Source organism: Drosophila nasuta, chromosome 3 (assembly GCF_023558535.2).
Source record: "Drosophila nasuta strain 15112-1781.00 chromosome 3, ASM2355853v1, whole genome shotgun sequence".
Taxonomy (NCBI): Eukaryota; Metazoa; Arthropoda; class Insecta; order Diptera; family Drosophilidae; genus Drosophila; species Drosophila nasuta.
In genome coordinates, this window is record NC_083457.1 from 5,542,006 (window position 1) to 5,561,071 (window position 19,066).

Here is a 19,066-nt window from a genome sequence, read left to right on the forward strand (position 1 = left end):
TTTTCTCAGTTTATTACGCACAAATATTTTTCCCAGCTAAAAATAAAAGTGAACAAAGCTGTCAAGAAATGGTTTATGCTCCTGGAAAGTGAACTAAAAGGAGTAGACATTTTTAGGACTTTCTTCCCCAATGTCCGCTTTCGCTCCCAAACGAAATAAAACTAGAATTAGTAGTGTCAAAAAGGCGTTACTATAACAACAATGGCAACAACAATAACAACAGGAGCCAATAAAATGAGAAGACGAACAAGACGAGCTGAACTAAAGCGCTCGGCTAGCATCTGAGCTGGGCCAACAAATAAAGAATAATGACCACACGTACCGAGTGTGTGTGTGTATGGGTGTGCCACGCCTATTCCTCTATCCACCATCCCTGCCCCCAGAAAACTGCCCACCGGCAACTAAACTATGCAAACGCAGTTGAAACATCTGCCAGAAGCGTTGGGCGTAAATTTTATGTGCGTCTCTCGGCCACACATAAAAGCAATTTTGATGAGCGGCTACGGCAATGGTTAGCAGAAGCTTTGGGGATGCGGGTGAAGGAATGGATGGATCACGGGAACAGTGGGAGGGGCCCCTGTATTGTGAGTGTAAGTGCCGCACTTTCTGAACATCGTACGTCCAGCAATATAATTACAATGCCTTTGTGTGTGTGTGTGTGGAGGCAGTTTCATTGGCAGCTTCTACTTTTGCCGCTGCTGCTCCCATTGAGTAGAGGTCTTTTCTGGTAAGGTCCTTAGCAAATTTTGCATTACCATTGTGCTGAAATGTTTCACGTTCACGTTCACGATTTGTGCCAGCTAATGGATTGGCGCTTATAAAGGTCGAGACCCATGGATAACGTAATATGACGTCGACAAGTAATGCTTTGTGCCTTTAATGGTAATGGCAAACCTAGATAACGTTGCCCAGATAATGTAACTGCGCCTTATCCATAATTTATTGCACACTTAAGGCATATTTAGTATTCTAATTGTCAGTCTTCTCTGAAATCAATCTACCATAAATTCTGCTCACTAATAACATTATAAAATTTTCATGATTGCCAAAATAGTTTTTTTTAATTGTTTTCTTTCTCAAAACCAAAGATAATTGCATCGAAAATCTAACAATAATTACAGTATTTGTACCCGGATATCATTTTTGAAATTAATATAAATTATGCTCTCTAATAAAATGACATTCTAATCTTATTCATTCTAACACTTATGTATCTGAAATCAAAGTACCGTCTGGTTACTATTCAAAATAATTATTTTTTCAAAAGCTATATTCAGCAAGAAAAGAAATGTATACGACCTCAATAAAACACTTTTTAAAACAAAATAAAGATTGAAAGTAAATAAGAAAAAAAATAACATTACTAAAACTAACAAAAAAGAAATATTTTTTATCAGGGAGTCTTATCTGCGTATTTAATATTCTCACTATTATTATTTTTATGTATAGTGTCAAATTTATTCGACCCAAATAATTTGAAAAAAAATTACATTTAAAAATCAATTTGTATATATAGTGATATCATGAAATTATTGTCATTTGAGTAAGTTTTCGATTTAAATTAGATTTAGCAATTATGAATATAAGATTTTTGTTCATTCATTTCTGCGCTAGACTGGATATTTTAAGCACTATTTAATTGAAAATAAATGCATCTATTTTATACTCTGCTTGGCAAATTATCCATTAAGCCAATGTCGAGTTGAAAATATTTCATTTGATTCATTCCACTTCCTGTTTAAATATTTTTAAAACATTTCGGCGACTTTAAATTTGTTTCAATTAGAGAGCTACTAAATTTCGTGGAACCTCACATAATTATTATGTATTTTAATGCAGCCCAGCCTTGCTCATTTTCATTCTCTCTCATCCTATCTACTATATATCTCTTTGGTGTCGCATGCATTGCGCATTTAGTTTAATTATTTCATTTATCTTCTGACTTTTGGCTAATTCGCAAGAGCTTGCAGCAAGCATATAATTTTAATGTACAATAATTAACATTGTTTCCTCTCTTTTCACATTTAGTCTTTTCTGTTTAAATCCGTTTCATTTTTTTTGCATCAATGGCAGCTGCGCGGTTTGTGGCAGCTGATTTATATGGGAATATACCCCAGCTTACACACACATACACACACACACACACAGACTCACAGCAAACCAAACCTCACACGCACTGGCGTTACACATGTTTGACGCCATTGTAATGCTAATGGCTCATTAGCACTTTGATTTTTTTACGGAGTTGCGAGCCACATGAAAAGTCATTAGGGCTGTAAATGGTAGCAGGGGGAGGGGCAACATTTTGACTGCTAATTTGCAGTTAATTAACTTGTTTAAGCATATTTTCAAGAGTCAAAAGAATGAGAAGAGAGAGAGATAGAGAGCTTACCTTGATGAACTGAAATGTGGCGATAGGAGGCAAACGCTTGCTCTTCGGGTAATAGAAACTGCCAGCCGGATGGGCAGGATAGCGTGAGGTGATGCGATAGATGACACCCTGCGGTGCCGTTGGCCAATTGGGTGCGGTAAAGGTGAAGCCGTTGTCGGTGCCCGCATCAAGTGGATCCAATTCAACGGTGACCGTATCAATCCATGAGCCGCCAACGCAGAGCTGTAGCACATAACAAAAAGGCCAAATAGGAAAATGGTCATTGATTTCTGTTTGCGGCGTTTGCCCTTTTTTCGTTCAACTGCTGTTGCCTTACCTCAAACGAGTCGACGCCTATAAACCAATCCGGCGATGGGACAATGCGCGTCATTAGCGATACCAAGCTGTGATTACTGTCGACAAACACTTTGGCCTCACTTCGACCTGCGCCCAACTGAATTGCCGGCATGGTGAACTCATCGAATACGCTCCGCTCCGTTCCGCTGGCAAATCCTTGCGATGGTTGCTGCTTCTGTGTGTGTGCCTGACCCGCCGCCTGCATCGTCTGCTGCTGCTGCTCACCAGCATTGCTGTCCAGCTGCTCCGTTTTGCCCGTCTCTGCAAATTGTTTGACGCCCGCCGTGGCTGGCTGTCCGATGTGGTAGAGCGCATAGTTGGCATTGTGTGTGCGACCTGTGGGTGAGACGAGGACAGAATGAGAGTCATTAACATTTAATGAGCTTTACAACAACACCTTCAACTGAGCAGCTGCAATTGCAATCGCAATTGCAATTGCAATGCTACTGCTCTGCTACGGCAAATATGCAAAAAACAATGCGCGAAATTGTGCAAACATTTGCATTTGCCGTCAACACACCGCTTTGGATGGGCCTTAAACGCTGATTTCGGCTTAAATGCTAGATTAAGTATACGCAGTGAGATGATCATTATAGTTTTACGATAAAAACAAAAGAATATACCCAAAGGATTTGCCAAAATGGTGAGTCTTACTCACTTTAACTGAAGGTAGAAATGCATTCCATTTGAGATACAAGTAAATTGCATATAATATTAAGTATACGCAGTGTGATGCTGATATTACTTTTATATAAAAAAAAGTATAAGAGTAAAAAAAACTTCATGTGTGATACATATAAGTGACTTTTACTGAAGATAGAAATGCATTTAATTTGAGAGTTCATTAAGTTAATTAAATTAATTATACGCTGTATATACAATACAAGATAAAATCGCTAAGAACAGAAAAACTAAGAGAACAGGTTTCTAATCGATTTGCCGAATTGAAGGCTGAACATTAGAATACAATTATTATAAATTAGATGAAATGCAAAATACTAAATAATTTCAATAATCAGCATTTAGTTAATTTGATCTAATTTTAAATATCAATTCAGAAGAATAATGTAGTGTATTTTATCGTTTACTTCAAATTAAATTCATTTTAAATCTCTTTATTTATTTACAGTTACATAGTCAGCTATGAATACTTTTACATTTTTAAAAATAATATAATGAAAACCTTAAAGTAACCCTCAATTGCAAATATTTTTTTTACAGTTTCTGAATCTTAAAAATTATACAAATTCCTAATCAAATTTCTTTGATTTAATATTTAAACACTTTGTTAAAAATATCCTAATTAAAATATTTAGGTGTATAGTATTTAAATCATAAAAACTTAAAGCATGCTTCTTTGCAGCGTTCGAAGTTAATTTAATTGAGCGCGCAAATATACAAAATTAGAGTCATTCCTTAATCTCAATCTCAAATACATTATACAACTTTAGCTACAGCCAAGCGAAGCCATTTTCGATAATTGGCAAGCGCCCCAAAAGTATGCAACAAACTTGTCAATTACACAAAGTGCAAGGCAAATAAGCCAAGGAAAATAAAGAGTCAAAGCATAAATAATAATATTGCATTTGACATAGTTTCGACCCAGGTTGGTCACAGTTTGCTTTCCTCTCCCCCTCTCAATCCCCCTCCATCCCATACTATCTTTTGCTGTTTCTGTTGATTTTGGCCTGGGGGGAGGAGGGGAAGCCAGCGGCGTTGCATAAAAGCGCAAAGTTGAAAAGGAAAAAATTTGCTTTGTAGTCGAGGTTTTCATTAGTCGTCGCCAGGGCGTTGTCAAAGCAAAGCATAAAAAACTTGTAAATTAAAAATAAGTTAGAGTGAGACAGTCCAACAGAGAAAGAGAGAGAGCGAGAATAAAACTAATAAATAAGCTGACACAGTGTGGCAGCTATAGAAAATGAAAAACCAACGCAAAGAAAATATCTCAAAATAAAAAAAAGCCAATGGAACAAGACAAAGCACAGAAAAGTGGCACAAGTGGCATGTTGCAATGTTAATTGAAGACAAATAAAAGCGAAGCGACAACGCAGAGAGCCAGAGAGAAAAAGAGAGCAAAAAGCAGCAGGCGGACAACTTCAAAGGCGCTGCACTGACAGTGCCAAGGTAGGCGTGGCCTGAGTGGAAAGTGGTACACTGTCCACAAGCGGAAGGAGGGGATGGGAAATGGGAGATGGGAGATGTTGTAGGCAGCAACTGCGGCGGCGTGTGACGATTTCGTTGAGCCAAAAAAGACATCGCACTGCCTAGAGGCGAATTGGAGCGAAACGCTTTAAATTACTTGTGGCAATGGGCTTTGAAAATGACTTTTTATTTCAGGGTGAGCAAGAGAAAGAAGAAGGAAGTGAGCAAACATGAAACTGAGAAAAAGATTGCGGTTGTGAAAAAAATATGAAAAAGCTATAATCTACAAATCCAGTGAACAGTAAACTAAACAAATCAAGTGCGATTGCTATGTCTTCGAATTGATGTCTTATTGTCACTTCGTAAGTAGATTTGGTGATTACTTTAAAATTATATATTAAATCACAAATACTGTCTATCCGCTAGAGAGTATACCAAGTACTTGAGAAGTTGCTCACAAATACGCAAAATCAGCTGAGCAAATAATAAACTTATGACAAGGACAAGCACAAGAAAAAGCAGAAAACTACTTAACATATTTTTACAAAAATTATAGAAATAAATTCCAGGCAACATTTTATTATATTCTTTGTTTCAGTGGCACTTAAGTGAAATTGTTTAACTTTTGCATAAGCAAAAATGAAAGAAAATAGAATTCTGCTCAAGACTGAAGCCAGTTTTAGCTTTAAAATCAAGACTAATTGGACAACTAACTTTCCAAGATTTTTATATTATTTCTATTATGTTTTACATTTCCAAAGTTTTTTGTTTAGTGGCTTCTCAGTAAAATTGCTCAACTTTGCTTACACAATATGTCACTTGTGTTATAGTTGTCCGATGGCAATAATCAAATATAATTCTTGTTTTTTTATATTAGATTATATGATGAGTGCCTCAACGCATTCTTGGTTATAAGAAGGTTAAATAAAGTAGCTTGGATTCAGCACAAGACAGAAGCAACTTATAGCTGACCTCGCAATTCTTCAAAATCAGATCTAATTGCACAAGCTAAGTTACTGCGATTCAATATTATTTTGCCTTATGCTGAATTGCAATCATCCAAGGCAATTTATCAATGTGTCTTCTACGCAGCCCCTGGTGAGATGAATGAAGGTCATTATGCCATGACAAATGCACATCTGTTTGGGCGATTTGCTTATGCGGGCATATGGCAACATTCACTTTCAGCGCAATGCGCTCAGGTCAATCAATTACGAAATGACCATTGCGTTGCCACAAAATAAGCATAATAAATTTGCAATTAAATGCTTAAATTGTGCAAATGGTTTGCCGATGCGGTGGTCAAATGGTCGTCGCTTAAACGACCACACTGGGAGCCAACTGGCAGGAGGCATATCTCTGCCGTCTGGGAGTGAGATAAATGTCTGTTGTAAAAACAAACAATGAAAGAGAGCGGCTGAGAATGCGAACGGAGCGGAGTGGTGCGGGGGAGCCAAAGAGAGCAAGAGAGTGAGAGCGGCTGGGGCCAAAGGACGTGAGTGTAATTAATGCTTAATTATGCACATTAAAAGCCAAAACCTGCCACGTTTGCTGCTCCGTGCACCGCTGGCCACGTAATAAATGCGCTCCACGTATAGCCCATAAATTACACTTTGCCTCGAAATGAAACTACATTGCGCATACGTCGCGTTGTGCGGCGAAAGCTGCTGGGCAGGCCATTGCACAAATCGAGTCATAGCCACGGCCATATCATAATTGAAAATCGGTAATAGCAACAACAAATTAATACAAAATTGCTAAACTGACAAAAAAAAAGCAAAAATAAAAGAATTAAGAGAATCGTTAACGGGAAATGCATTGTGGCAAAATGCCAACTGTTTACGCGAGGGTTATTTCAAAAGTTACCTCAAAATAAATCAAATATAATAAAAGAAACACAACAAATTAGCAAAAGTCTGAGAACTGACAAATTAAGATTAGGTTGTTTATAAATAAACTTAGTGCCGTGAATAATACATTCGTTTAACTTAATTGCCTTCGTTAATCGGAAAATAGACAAATAAATGTTTCTTTGAACTTCCCTAGTATGAATCATCGTCTGTGTGGCCCATCAGTGAATGAATTTCCGTTTGATTGGCACACAAATCTGTTCTCGGTCGCGACTTTTTCGCACGCCTGAAAGTCAGGTATTAATAAACGCGTGGCAATATGACACACTTTCGGCCAGTTCGCTGAAATTGTGACGCACAGCTGACACACTTGGCCCCCAACATTTTCATGCAGTTTCATTTAAACCGCGCAAAAATAAATTACATACAATTTTTGCGCGCCTGTCACGCTCGATTTCCAGCGATTTCCGTACAAAAAAGAATCCCATGGAATTTTCTTTATTTTTTGCCAATGCGAATTTTAATTATAGGCAATAAATTCGTTTTTAATAGCACCGCATTAAGAACAAAGCTCACGCATTGACTAAAGCGAGTAAGTGAGCACATATGATAGAGAGAGGTTACAAAAAGCGAAGAAACTGTTTCAGCAATTATTGAGGCACATGTTAAGCAAATGATGAAGATGCAAACAAAGTCTACCAAATGAGCTGATTGTATACATCATTGTCAGCACATACAATAACAGACGAAACTATAATCATTTATTTTATTAGCACTCGCAAATTTCTTATGTACAGATATACATATGTTTATATTAGTTGCTTTGGCCATGAAATCTGATATTTATTTTGCTGCAAAAATATTATTTATAGAAATAAAATCAGGTGTTTAAAACAACACCATTAATTTGGCCACTATTTTTAATTTGTTAATATATCAAAAGTAAGTTTAAGAAGGCTTTTTATTATTTGTTAATATAACAATGAAAAAGAATTTAAAATGAATTAATAATGTCATAATTCACAATAATGTTTGATGAAGCTATTCAATAGAAAAAGCAACAAGGTTATATATGTTATTGTCATACTTGTATGGAGTTACATAATTAGTTAATTTCACAATTTCAAATTGCTTATTTTGCCAGCAACTTAATAAGATTATGAGCAATTTCGAGATAATCCAGCAGCCATTGATTTCATTACATATTAAAAGGGCACAGTTGGCAATTAATAAATGGCAAAAACTTATTAGATTTCATGTAGACACGTGGCTGGACAGAGGAGGGAGGAAACACAATGCAATAATAAATTCAATTCAATGTTAATTAAAAATTCAATTCACCTGCCCACTTAATATTTCAACTGCTTTGGGCGCCGCAATATCACTTAATTATGTATGTCAAATTTAATTGGCTTGTCAGTTAACACACTAATAGGGAACGCAATAGAGAGAGAGAAAGAGAGAGATAGAGCACGGGAAATCTGAGCGCACGCTATAAATACATTACATTAAGTATTGCACACCTGGCGTATGCGTGATGTATATAAATACGTATATTTAAATGTGAATGTCTGAAAAAAACAGCAAATGACAGACATATTTCATAAGAAAATATTTGCTTAATGAATATTTTCGGTTTGCAAATCTTATTTGGGTAACGATGCGTATGCGTAATATATCTACATCAACTACAAATTCAAAGTGAGTGAGTGAAACGCCTACAAAGTAACTTAAGCAGCAGATTTAATTTTAAAGCACAGATAGAAAAAGATAGAAAACGGCAAAAGTAGGAAAGAAGCGAAGAAGAAGAAACAAAGAACGAGAGGCAGTGAGAAAGTCAGCATCAGGAATACAATCAGAAATCCTTGCAGCCATTTGAAATGCAAAACTCGTGCGCTGCATTTGGAAATCACCGACATTGTCACATACTCTGATGCTCTCTCGCCTGCTAGATATCAAGTCAGTCGAGTATTCTGTGAGTGTGTTCCCTGTTCACTGTGTGAGCTTAAAGGACCTGTGTGCGCATTACGCATACGCCACATATGCAAAATGTCACATGCAAAAAATAGAAAAGAAATGAAATGAAATGAAAATGTCTGTTGAAATTCTCATGCGCTCAATAAAGCAACCCAAATGTTGACGGGTGGCAGGGGGAGGATCACCCTCGAGGCGAGGGTGGACGCGGACGCTGTTGTTAATAGTAATTTCAAGCCATATTTGCTGCGGCAGTTCGCCGTCTGCCAACAAATTGCAGGCACACGAAGCAACTGCAGCACTGAATCGGATAAAATGTCAAGTTGATGACGTTTCTGACGTGCAACCTAGTTTTCTTTTTGTTTTCTTTTGTATGAAAAGCAGGCAGTGAAGATATTCAGATATTCAGTTCAATCTTCTACTTTCTACGGTGTTACACCCAAATTGGTAGGCAACTCAAACATCGTGCTAACCATTACTTTAATGGCCCAAAAACTTATGCAAGAGTTGGCAAGGCCAACTGCAGTTTTGCGGCTTGGCCGGATCTTTTATAATTAATGTGTGCGAAGGCAACAAATAGCCTACACACGAAGTTTACATGTCTGGCTTAGGCTCGGACTGTGGCTAAGACCAACAATGCGGCATTTAGGCAAATGAGATGTCTAATCCTCTTCTCCCCTCTTTTCCACCCACCGTCGAACACAAACCCAAAAAGCCATCAGCCAGGGCAATTATGTAGACAAACAAACAAGCTGGCATTACAGTTGTCACTTCTGTCCACCTATCGACGTGTGTGTGCATGTGTGTGTGCGTGTACGTGCATGTGTATGCGAGGCTCAAAGGGATTACAAATGAAATTGACCAGCAACATAACAAGGCAACAGCAACAGCTACAACAGCAACAACACCATCATTGAATCCTGTCCTAAGATTTGCAGTTTATAAAATCACGTGACAAATGAGGGTTGCTAAGCCCCTTTTGTCCACCCATCCGTCCCGTGCGTCCCTCCACACAAGAGTCTAACAATCCATCTAACTGCCTATCTAACCGCCTAGTTTTGTCCTTGTGTCATCTGCCATTTATCTTATGTCCCACATGTGATGTGACTCATTGTAGGTGAATGTCTGTGCCAATTATTTGATCTTCTTACGCACAACAGCAACGATGTAAGCAATAATACTATGTTGAACTACTGAGCAGATTTTCCTTAAGTAATCTCTATTGTCAAGATGTTTATCGCGTGCCCAATGCACTTGTTCATTTAATCAAGCTTAAGTACAAACAATTTTCTTATTATTGTTCAGTTTAAAACTATTTTGTTTAATTTTCTAAAAACTACAGCAGAGGAGAAGACAATTTGATCAACGTCAATTGCATTGGAGAAATAAAACTCTCTTCCCAAGAATATTTCAAATTGAGTTCTTTGTTGCATCTCAAACGCAAAAGCAATCATTCATCTATGGATTTTCACGACTCGCAACTAGTTTTCAGTGCAAAAAGTAGTTGACAGTTGTCGCTTATTTGATGGATGAAATGGCGCTAGTACGAATGCATCAGTCATAAAGAGTATTAGGCAGCCAACATGGCTGTGGAATTTCCATTTTTTTTTTTTGTAGTGCCAGGAAAATGTGTGTGTGTGTTGGTATTTTGGCTTACTCTCTGGTTACATTCATTATAATGGCTTATTGTAGCATGAAAAGTGTGTCAGTCGTGTTAGCTGCAAAGGCAACGTCGGCACAAGCAACAAGCTTAGGATAAGGAAGCGGACAGACGGACGGAATGACGGGCAGGAGAGCATAACGAAGAGCTAGGACTACTGCGACTGGTGCAATGACAGTTGACTGCAGCTCGGAGAGTTACAAAAATACAGCTAGCTCACAGTTATAGGGCACGTCAGGCATTGTCCTTTGTTTGCATTGCACTAGGCAAACACAAAAGCCAGACAGACATCACACAACTACACACCCTCATACACACACATGTACATGCATCACGTATGAAGCGTACTTATACAAGGACATGCTTCAACGACACACAAATTGATGAGCATCGCGTGCAGAGCGCCTTTTGTTATTTTTACTTTACTTTCCATTGCCTTCGCTCTTCATTGTCTCTCTTCGTATTTGTTGCGGCAATTTTGATTGATTTCTTGTGGCAAGTCAGCGACGTCTCCTCCATTGTGCAACACCAACATCAACCACCAACTCAGCAGTGACACAGTTTCGGGCTGTGTGTGTGTGTGTGTGTGTCGTAAAGTGGCAAAAGTAAAAGTCATAAAAGTTCTTCGGCCTGAAAGTCACAAATTCTTGCGAGCTGCTCGTACGTGCTCTGCGAATACGTCAACATATTTGTTGCATTAAAATAATTGAAGAAAATTGTAAAACAAATAAAACGTACAATAAAAGCAAGAAAACCCCGAATCGAAATGAAACGAAAAGAAACGAAGAGCGCAGAGATACGTATCGATTGATGTATTGGCTCCTCAGAAAATGTTTGGCTGTTAAGTGCATCGAAATGGCCACTTCGAGTGCCAATGGAAAACGCTTTTCCTACTTTCAGCAGCAAATTGCAGACAGCAATTCAAATAGTGAACTCAATTCGAGTACCAAGAGTATGTGCAAGACATTTGTAATATTATAATAAATAAAAGTATGTCTCACACTCTTTCATCACACAAGACTTCTTTGAAAGTTCTTTCAACTTTTTGGGTGTAGTTTTTGATGTCTTTGAATATAGAAATAACATAAAATTGCAGAGAAACTCGAAAGAACTTGTTCAAAGTTTCCTTTGACAACGCAAGTAAATTCGCGTAGCAATCGATCATTTCCATTGTAAGTTATTGAAGAATTTAAGTAGTAGACTTAAGCATCTTTAACTTAGCGTATGTATGAAAATTAACATTTCTATACCCACTACCCATAGGGAAGAAAGTTATAATGACTATGTGCCTTCAAAAAATGTATGCAACAGGTAGAAGGACTCATCTCCGACCCCATTAATTATATATATTCTTGATCAGTGTTGTATTATATATAGTAAAATTCATCACTCCGAATCACAGTGGATTTAAAAAATTATAAGAAATGCAACTCCGCCACTACAAATTCAAAAAAATCAAAGCAAAAGTAATTTTAATTTCGATTTTTGGTATATGCAATTATATTTGAGGTCTTCATGATCACAAAGAATTTAGTTGCAAAGGTTTAAAATTGTAGAAGTTAATTAACAAATAATTTTATATGGCGAAAATTGGATGTAATAGGGTCTTTGTTGCTTTGGTTGACAGTCTGGCATATTTGGTTTTCTATTGTACATTTGAAAAGCATAGTATATCAATATACCTAATATAGCAATTATTTTTCAGTACATTCCTTTGCAATATTTTTAAATTGAAACCGCACTGTTTTTTTTTTTTCACTAAAAATGGGTTGAGGGTATCTGAGAGTCGAGCCCACTTTTCCTTAATTTATTCATAATTAGCCGTAAATAAGTTATAGTCATGAAATAAGAAAAGAAAGAAAAAAGTTTATACATAACACGTGTAGCAATCAATTCTTGTCGGGAAGGCAGAATGTTATTTAATAAGTATAAATGTATTCAAATGTTATTCATAACTTATTCAAAACATTTCTCTTTCCTTTCTTTTAGAATTGCAGCTAATTTGAAATTGATTAGTACTGAAAATTTGCCAACGGCATCAGCAATACTTGCTAAACGAAGAATGTAATTTCTTAAATATTATTTGATATTGATGCTGCTTGCTGTAACCTCTTCATCTATTCGTAATCAATGAAATGGCAATAAATATTCTATTAATAAGCCAAGTGGTCATTTTGAAGCTGTAAAATATGCAATATAAGATCAGGCAGAATGCGTTTCGCCCCCTTAATTTGCATTTATTTAATTAATAAAATGGTTATGTTGTTACACTTTCCGTTCCAATAACTCGTGTGTGGTATTAAACAATTTGCGTATTGTTGGCTCCAAACTCCATTTGCAATTGCAATTAAACTGCAAAGTTCAACAAAAGCTCCTACATTATGCACAACCACACACGAGCAAATAAGCCGAAATTTGATGTGCATATGTGTGTGTGTGTGTGTATGTATATGTGTAGATGTGCAATGCGTTCTCGCGCATAAATAAACAACACAAATTTGCAAATATAATACACATAAAATTTACAAAATGGTTGCAACAGCAAAAGCAAAAGCAAACTTTCAGCAATATCCCCTCAGAAACGAGTTTACTCAACAAAATGGCGGAATACACACACCCACATACACATACATACATACTTAGCATATATGTGCATTCGTATACAAGTGCAATGCAAACGGCAACTAACAAGAAGAAAGAAAAGAAAAAAACGCAATATAAAAACAAAGTTTTGTTAAACGCAATGTTTATTGAGCGTTCCAAAGTTTGGGCAGCATCTTTAGGTAACCGCATAGCGATGACAACGTGACACATCGTGACACGATTTAATCGAGAGAAACTCCAAATTTAATTCCTACATTAATTGAACACAGATATTTACAAGTCAACACAGGTTTAAATTACACGAATAACTTAGTGAATAATTCAACAATGTAATGATATAAAATTATTATTTTATTATTATTTAAATATTTGCAAAAACCCCTAACGGCAAGTAAATGTCAACTTTATAAAGTCGACTATAGCATAATTTTTATTTAAGCAAATTATCAAATATAGTTGAATAAGCTTTTGATATAAAGTAGTTTGGTAAACGATTTGTGTCCTACAATCGTAATATAAAGGCACCATGTGTAATAATTGGTAAAAATCATATTGAATATAGAAGATATTCAACAAAAAGTTTTGAATTGCTCTGAGGTATAAATGTGTGAAAGAAAACCACCTGACTTTGTAGTGCCCATAAGAGCCTTTAAATTTCGGTATAATATTATATATTGTGTTAGCAGCTGATTGTGATAAAGCTAGTTAAAGTTCATTCGTAATTAACTGCTGAAGAAGCAGAAGGCATGCAGTGGAGTTTTCAAAAATATAAAAAGAAAGTGCTAAACTACTCAACAAAAAATAGTGGTTTTTTGCTATCAACATTTTAGTGTACCCTGGTTAAAAAGGAAATAGTATGTTTAATGCTATCATAAGCATACCCAATCAATACATTTGAAAAAGTAGGGATTACATTTATATAGTAAAAGAAAGCAATCCACTTTATAATTACAATAATAGCGATTGTATTCTCAGAAACTGAATTAATCTTAGCAGCAAAATGTATGATATATTAAAAGATTTTTGTCGAGTCACGCAATCATCTCTAGAATAGCATGTGTGTTTGTGGGCTTGCATATTGTCAGCGCTAGGTGAAGCCACACAAAAAAAAAATAAGAGTAAGAGAACAGCAAGAAGCATAAGGGGAAATAGCATTTCTGTGTTTATTTGTTTGCTTGCGTGTTGTTTGTTTATTAGTGGAATTTTTAATCAAAGTTGCAGAAGTTGACGTACCTGAGCTAAAAAGCAGAGACAAAGCAAGGGAACGAGAGAGAGAGAGAGAGAGAGAAAGTAAAGTTTTTGTAATCAGGCGACCGCGCGGCGCTTTTGGCTTTTTCCCACTGTTGTGTACTTGTAATTCCTTTGGCAGTTTTGTTGGCTAAACTCTTGAAACTTTGCTGCCATGTAAACTGTCAGCGTCTGTGCAATGCACACGCACACATTCGCATCCGTACACTTTGGCGTTTATCTTACTAAGGTCTAAAAAAAACTTTTGTTTACACGTTTCACCCTCGAGACAGCAACGCACACAATCGCACAGCATATCATACATGTGTATTGGTTTATAAACACAAAAATGTATTTGCTTTTGCTTTGTTTGCCAACAACATATTTAATAAAATAACATTTTATTTCGTTCCATTGGATCGTTTTTAATTTGAGCGCCTTTCGGTTCAAGCAAATTGCATTAAAATTGCAGTCAATTTACATAGAGAGAAACTTGGCTAGAGCAACAAGCTTCCTCCCCCGCACATACGTTATATTTATGTGGAATATAACGCATACGCAGTGTGGCCGATGGAAATGAAAATGAAATGCACTAGCAAAATTTCCAAGTGCTTGCAGTTGCTTCTTGTGCATGTCTGTATATAGTAGTAGAAGGTATATCTTCGTAAGTTGCTGCTGCAATATTTTTATGCAGTATTTACATTTTTCGAATATTTATGCAGTCAAAACGACAACGAGTACAACATTGTAAGCACGTCAACAACTGTAGATTTGATGTTTTTGTCGTCGTTGCTGTTGCTGTTGCTGTTGCATAGCTAGTGGCACGGCATGTTGTTGCCCAGCAGACCGTAAAGGAATTGCAATGCAAACAGAATGTTAGACATGCGAGACGACGCTTTGAATTTCGAACTGTAAACTGCAAACTGCAGGTGAATACAGAATCCGAGAATCCACCATCCACCATTCTCTCCCACACACCCATCGTTGACCCATACAGCATTGCGAGTGCTATTCAAGCTGCCACTAAAGCTCAAGCACAAGTTTCTACAACAATTTCAGCAGCTGTTTAAATGAATGCCTTGCAAATAGAAATAGTTGCAGTAGCCTTACTCCACTCTCAATCGAAATATGGCAACTATTTGGCAATTTAAGCAGCCAAAAAAAAATAAAATAAAATAAAATAAAACAAACTTTGACCCAACCAACAGCAGCCGCCGCACAAAAGTTGCACCAAAAACTAAAATGCCGAGCAAAAAATTAAAATAAAATATATGAAAGGAATTCGAGGCAACCCCAAGTTACACACAGACCTACAAAAGAGAAGCAAAAATTCATTTTCCAATCACAAAAAAAAAAATGTAAAAAAATACTTGGCCACATGGGCGAAAAAGCGAGTTGGGGTGGGGAGAAAAAACCACAAGTAGCGAAAGGAAAAGAAACATATTTTATATTATTTTTTGCAGTCAAGTTTTCAACAAAACTGTACCGTAAGTTATATCTGTGAACTGTTTTTTATCATCGTGCATCGTTTTTGCACACTTCATGAAATGGAATGAAAAAATAATAATTTCAAAGGAAAACTTTATTCCCAAAAATTAAAACAATATTTAATTAGCAAGCACCTCTCCGAAATTGCTTAAACACTTAATTGCTTTTTTCACATACTCAACAAATTAAAAATTATGAATTGTGTATAAGAGTTTCACTTGCTTTTAAAACTTAAAAAGATAACTGATATCGATAATGAAAAACTACTATAGTATTTAATAAGGATACAAATTTCATAAACAATGAAATAATTACGAATTATTGCTCTTGCCGTAATCTAACCTTAATCAAATTCGAACATTGAAAATTTCACCACATGAATCAGCTTCAGTTCATTCGGTGATTAGACCACCAAAGCATTAAATTAAATTTGAAGAGCTTTGTTTACTCGGACTTTTTCTTTTAGCACCTTCAGAATATCATACCACGTTTGAAAATGGGTCAAACCATGTTGTTTTTTTATTGAGATTTCAATCATGAGTAGCAACTTTTCAGCTTCATTTCTACTTTGTTGTGCGTTGAGCTTACACAAATATTTATTGAGCAAAAAGAGCACCCACACACAAATAATTAAAGAGAGAGGGAGAGGGAACGAAGTAGATAAAAAATGTAATCAAAGCAAGCATAACAAAGATTGAAAATTCTAGATTCAGCAGAAGGAACAAGCACAACCCACCATCAACCGAAAGCCGTGGCAATTAATTTAAATTAATTTTTATACCCGCTACTCATAGGGTAGACGGGTATTATAACTTTGTGCCGGCAGGAAATGTATGTAACATGTAGAAGGAGGCATCTCCGACCCTATAAAGTATATATATTCTTGATCAGCGTCAACAGCCGAGACGATCTAGCCATGTCCGTCTGTCCGTCTGTCCATATGAAACCTTGGATCTCATAGACTATAAGAGATAGAGCTATAATTTTAAAACTAGAGCTGCGAATTTTGGTGTAACAATAATAACTATAGTATTTATGATTTCTGAAAATTTGGTTGCGATCAGATAAAAATTGTGGAAGTTATTAAAGAAATACTTTTTTATGGGCAAAAACGCCTACTTAGTTGTCTTAGTTGGTCTTGGTTGCTTTGGTCGACAATCTGGTATATTGTGCCTTCCATGGTATATTTTGAATGTGGTACTATATCGATATAACAAATACCGTTTGGTATATATTTTTAATTTTTTTATATTTTCGGTATAATTTTAAAATAATACCGCAATGTTTTGCTTTTATTCAAAATGGGTAGCGAGTATCTCACAGTCGAGCACACTCGACTGTAACTTTCTTACTTGTTTTTTATACTCGCAACCCAAATAAGAGAAAGGTATTATAAGTTTGTGCCAACTTTCGTGACTCCTTCAAAAATTGTATATATTCTTGATCAGGTGGAACTTTCGAGACGATATATCATAACAGTCTTTTGCTAAGTAATTAATTAATTAAGTAATAGAGCCAATTTAAAATTATTTAATGTTAGTATAAGGTTGTTTTAACGACAGTATAATGTTGATATAATGTTGATATTATGCCAGTATAACGTTAGTATAATTCAAGTAATGTTAGTACAATGTCGGTATGTCAGAATAATGTTGCTATAATATTGGTAATGATAGTATAACGTTAGTTTAATTCGCTATTATAGTTGGCATTTTGCTAGACCGGAATTACACAAACATTATACGAACATTATATAATGTTTGTGTAATTCCGGTTTAACGTTGGTATACTATTGTTCATATTATTTGGTAACTTTATCGATTGAGTTCTCTGTTTGCCTGTTTGTCATAAAGACTTTCGATTTCAGTCACAATGAGTTAAGAAGACTCGACTGTAGTTTTCCCTTATGTTCTTTGGCCCAACTCGAGGGTATTTCACAGATTTTTAAGGAATTTATTGGTGGCTTGCTGCTTATGTTAATATGTGGAAAGAAGAGCAACCACAAAATGGAAATTTTTAAGCTTTAAAATGAAATGGAAAGCATCAAAGTGTGGGCCCAGGCTGTGCACATTAACAAAAGGCAAACGGAGCGGAGCAGGCATAGAGAAAAAGGATATTGATGTCGTTTGCCGACTAATGTGCCCAGGGGGAGTGGCGGGGGCAAAGGAGGCGATGCGATTGAAGCCTCACTTAGGCGTCGTTTAGCGATAAAAGGCGACATTTGCAATGCTCTTACTCTTTCCATTCTCTTTCCATGCTTTGCCCAATCTCGACTCTCCTTAACAACTTTAAACTGTGACAACAAAACCAAAAAACAAAGATAGTCTCAACTTTATGTACTCATTGTTGTTGTTGTTGTTGGCATTGTTGGTGGTGTTGTTGGCAAAACATATTTACCAGTTACACTTGCTGCTTTTAGAGCCGAGTTGAGAGTTGATGCTGCAGCCGAGAGTGAAATATCGTTAACCTAATTTCAGTTGCTTTGGCTGCTATTGCTGCTGCTTTTGGTTTTGTTTTCTGTGACCAAGGATTCGCACAATGCTACACCATAAATTTCCTTTATCTTTATGACTTGTTTTGCTTGCTTCTTTCCCATCTTGCTGTTGTTGTTGTCTAAATTTCATTCCATTTCATTTTTTGCCTCCCGCTCGTGTCAACTAAAGCTCCATGAATTAGCTTAAACATTTTTTTTATTGTTCTGCTTATTTTGGTTTTCTTTCTTTTTCGCAGCTCTTAAAATTTATGTTTATGTTTTAATTTTTATTGGCAGCCATTTTGTTTCAATGTGAAACCAAAAACAACAAAAAATTATTCGGATTTCTTGCTAAGCAACGCGAGGTGTTTGCCATTTTTTTGTTTTTTTTTTTTTTTTGGTGTGAATTTGTTTATGTGTGTGCTTATCACACCCGAGGGTCCACTTTATGTTTGCCTAGTGCTTAAGAAAAAAACATAACGAATATGTAAACTAAAATAAAACAACAAAAAATATTGTATATACCTTAGATGAAAGTGACACTTAAGTATTAGTTTCAGAAAGATGAGCAATAAGATAAGCACATTTGATCCTGGGAAATAATCCGGTTTACTTGAATCTTAATCAAGACAAATATGTTTCGCTCAAAGATAAGTAATTTGCACCTAACTAATGACATTTGCGTATTAGTTAATTTAGTTGATATTTAAAAGTCTTGCAGCATGATTTTTGATTGCTCAAATGTGATTAAATGCAAGGGCAGAATCTTCAATTTATCAAAATATCGTAATTGTATTATAAATTCCACCTGCTGCTGCTGCATGTAAAACACATTAACTCGAATGTGGGTTAATTGCTTAGACAGAAACTTAACAAGAAACTGAGTAGCAGCACTTAATAAGCTCTGCTCAATGCATAAA

At 36.1% G+C, this 19,066-nt stretch overlaps 1 protein-coding gene across 1 annotated transcript in view; it reads right to left on the minus strand.

Annotated features, from left to right (window-relative positions):
• Window positions 1–19,066, minus strand: part of LOC132790590 (uncharacterized) — a 56,418-nt gene that overhangs the window by 12,656 nt on the left and 24,696 nt on the right. Inside the window, exons 2-3 of the mRNA XM_060799166.1 lie at window positions 2,709–3,064; window positions 2,393–2,614 (exon numbers count right to left, since the gene is read on the minus strand). Of these exons, the coding sequence (XP_060655149.1) occupies window positions 2,393–2,614; window positions 2,709–3,064 (578 nt within the window). The remainder of the gene's footprint in view (window positions 1–2,392; window positions 2,615–2,708; window positions 3,065–19,066) is intronic.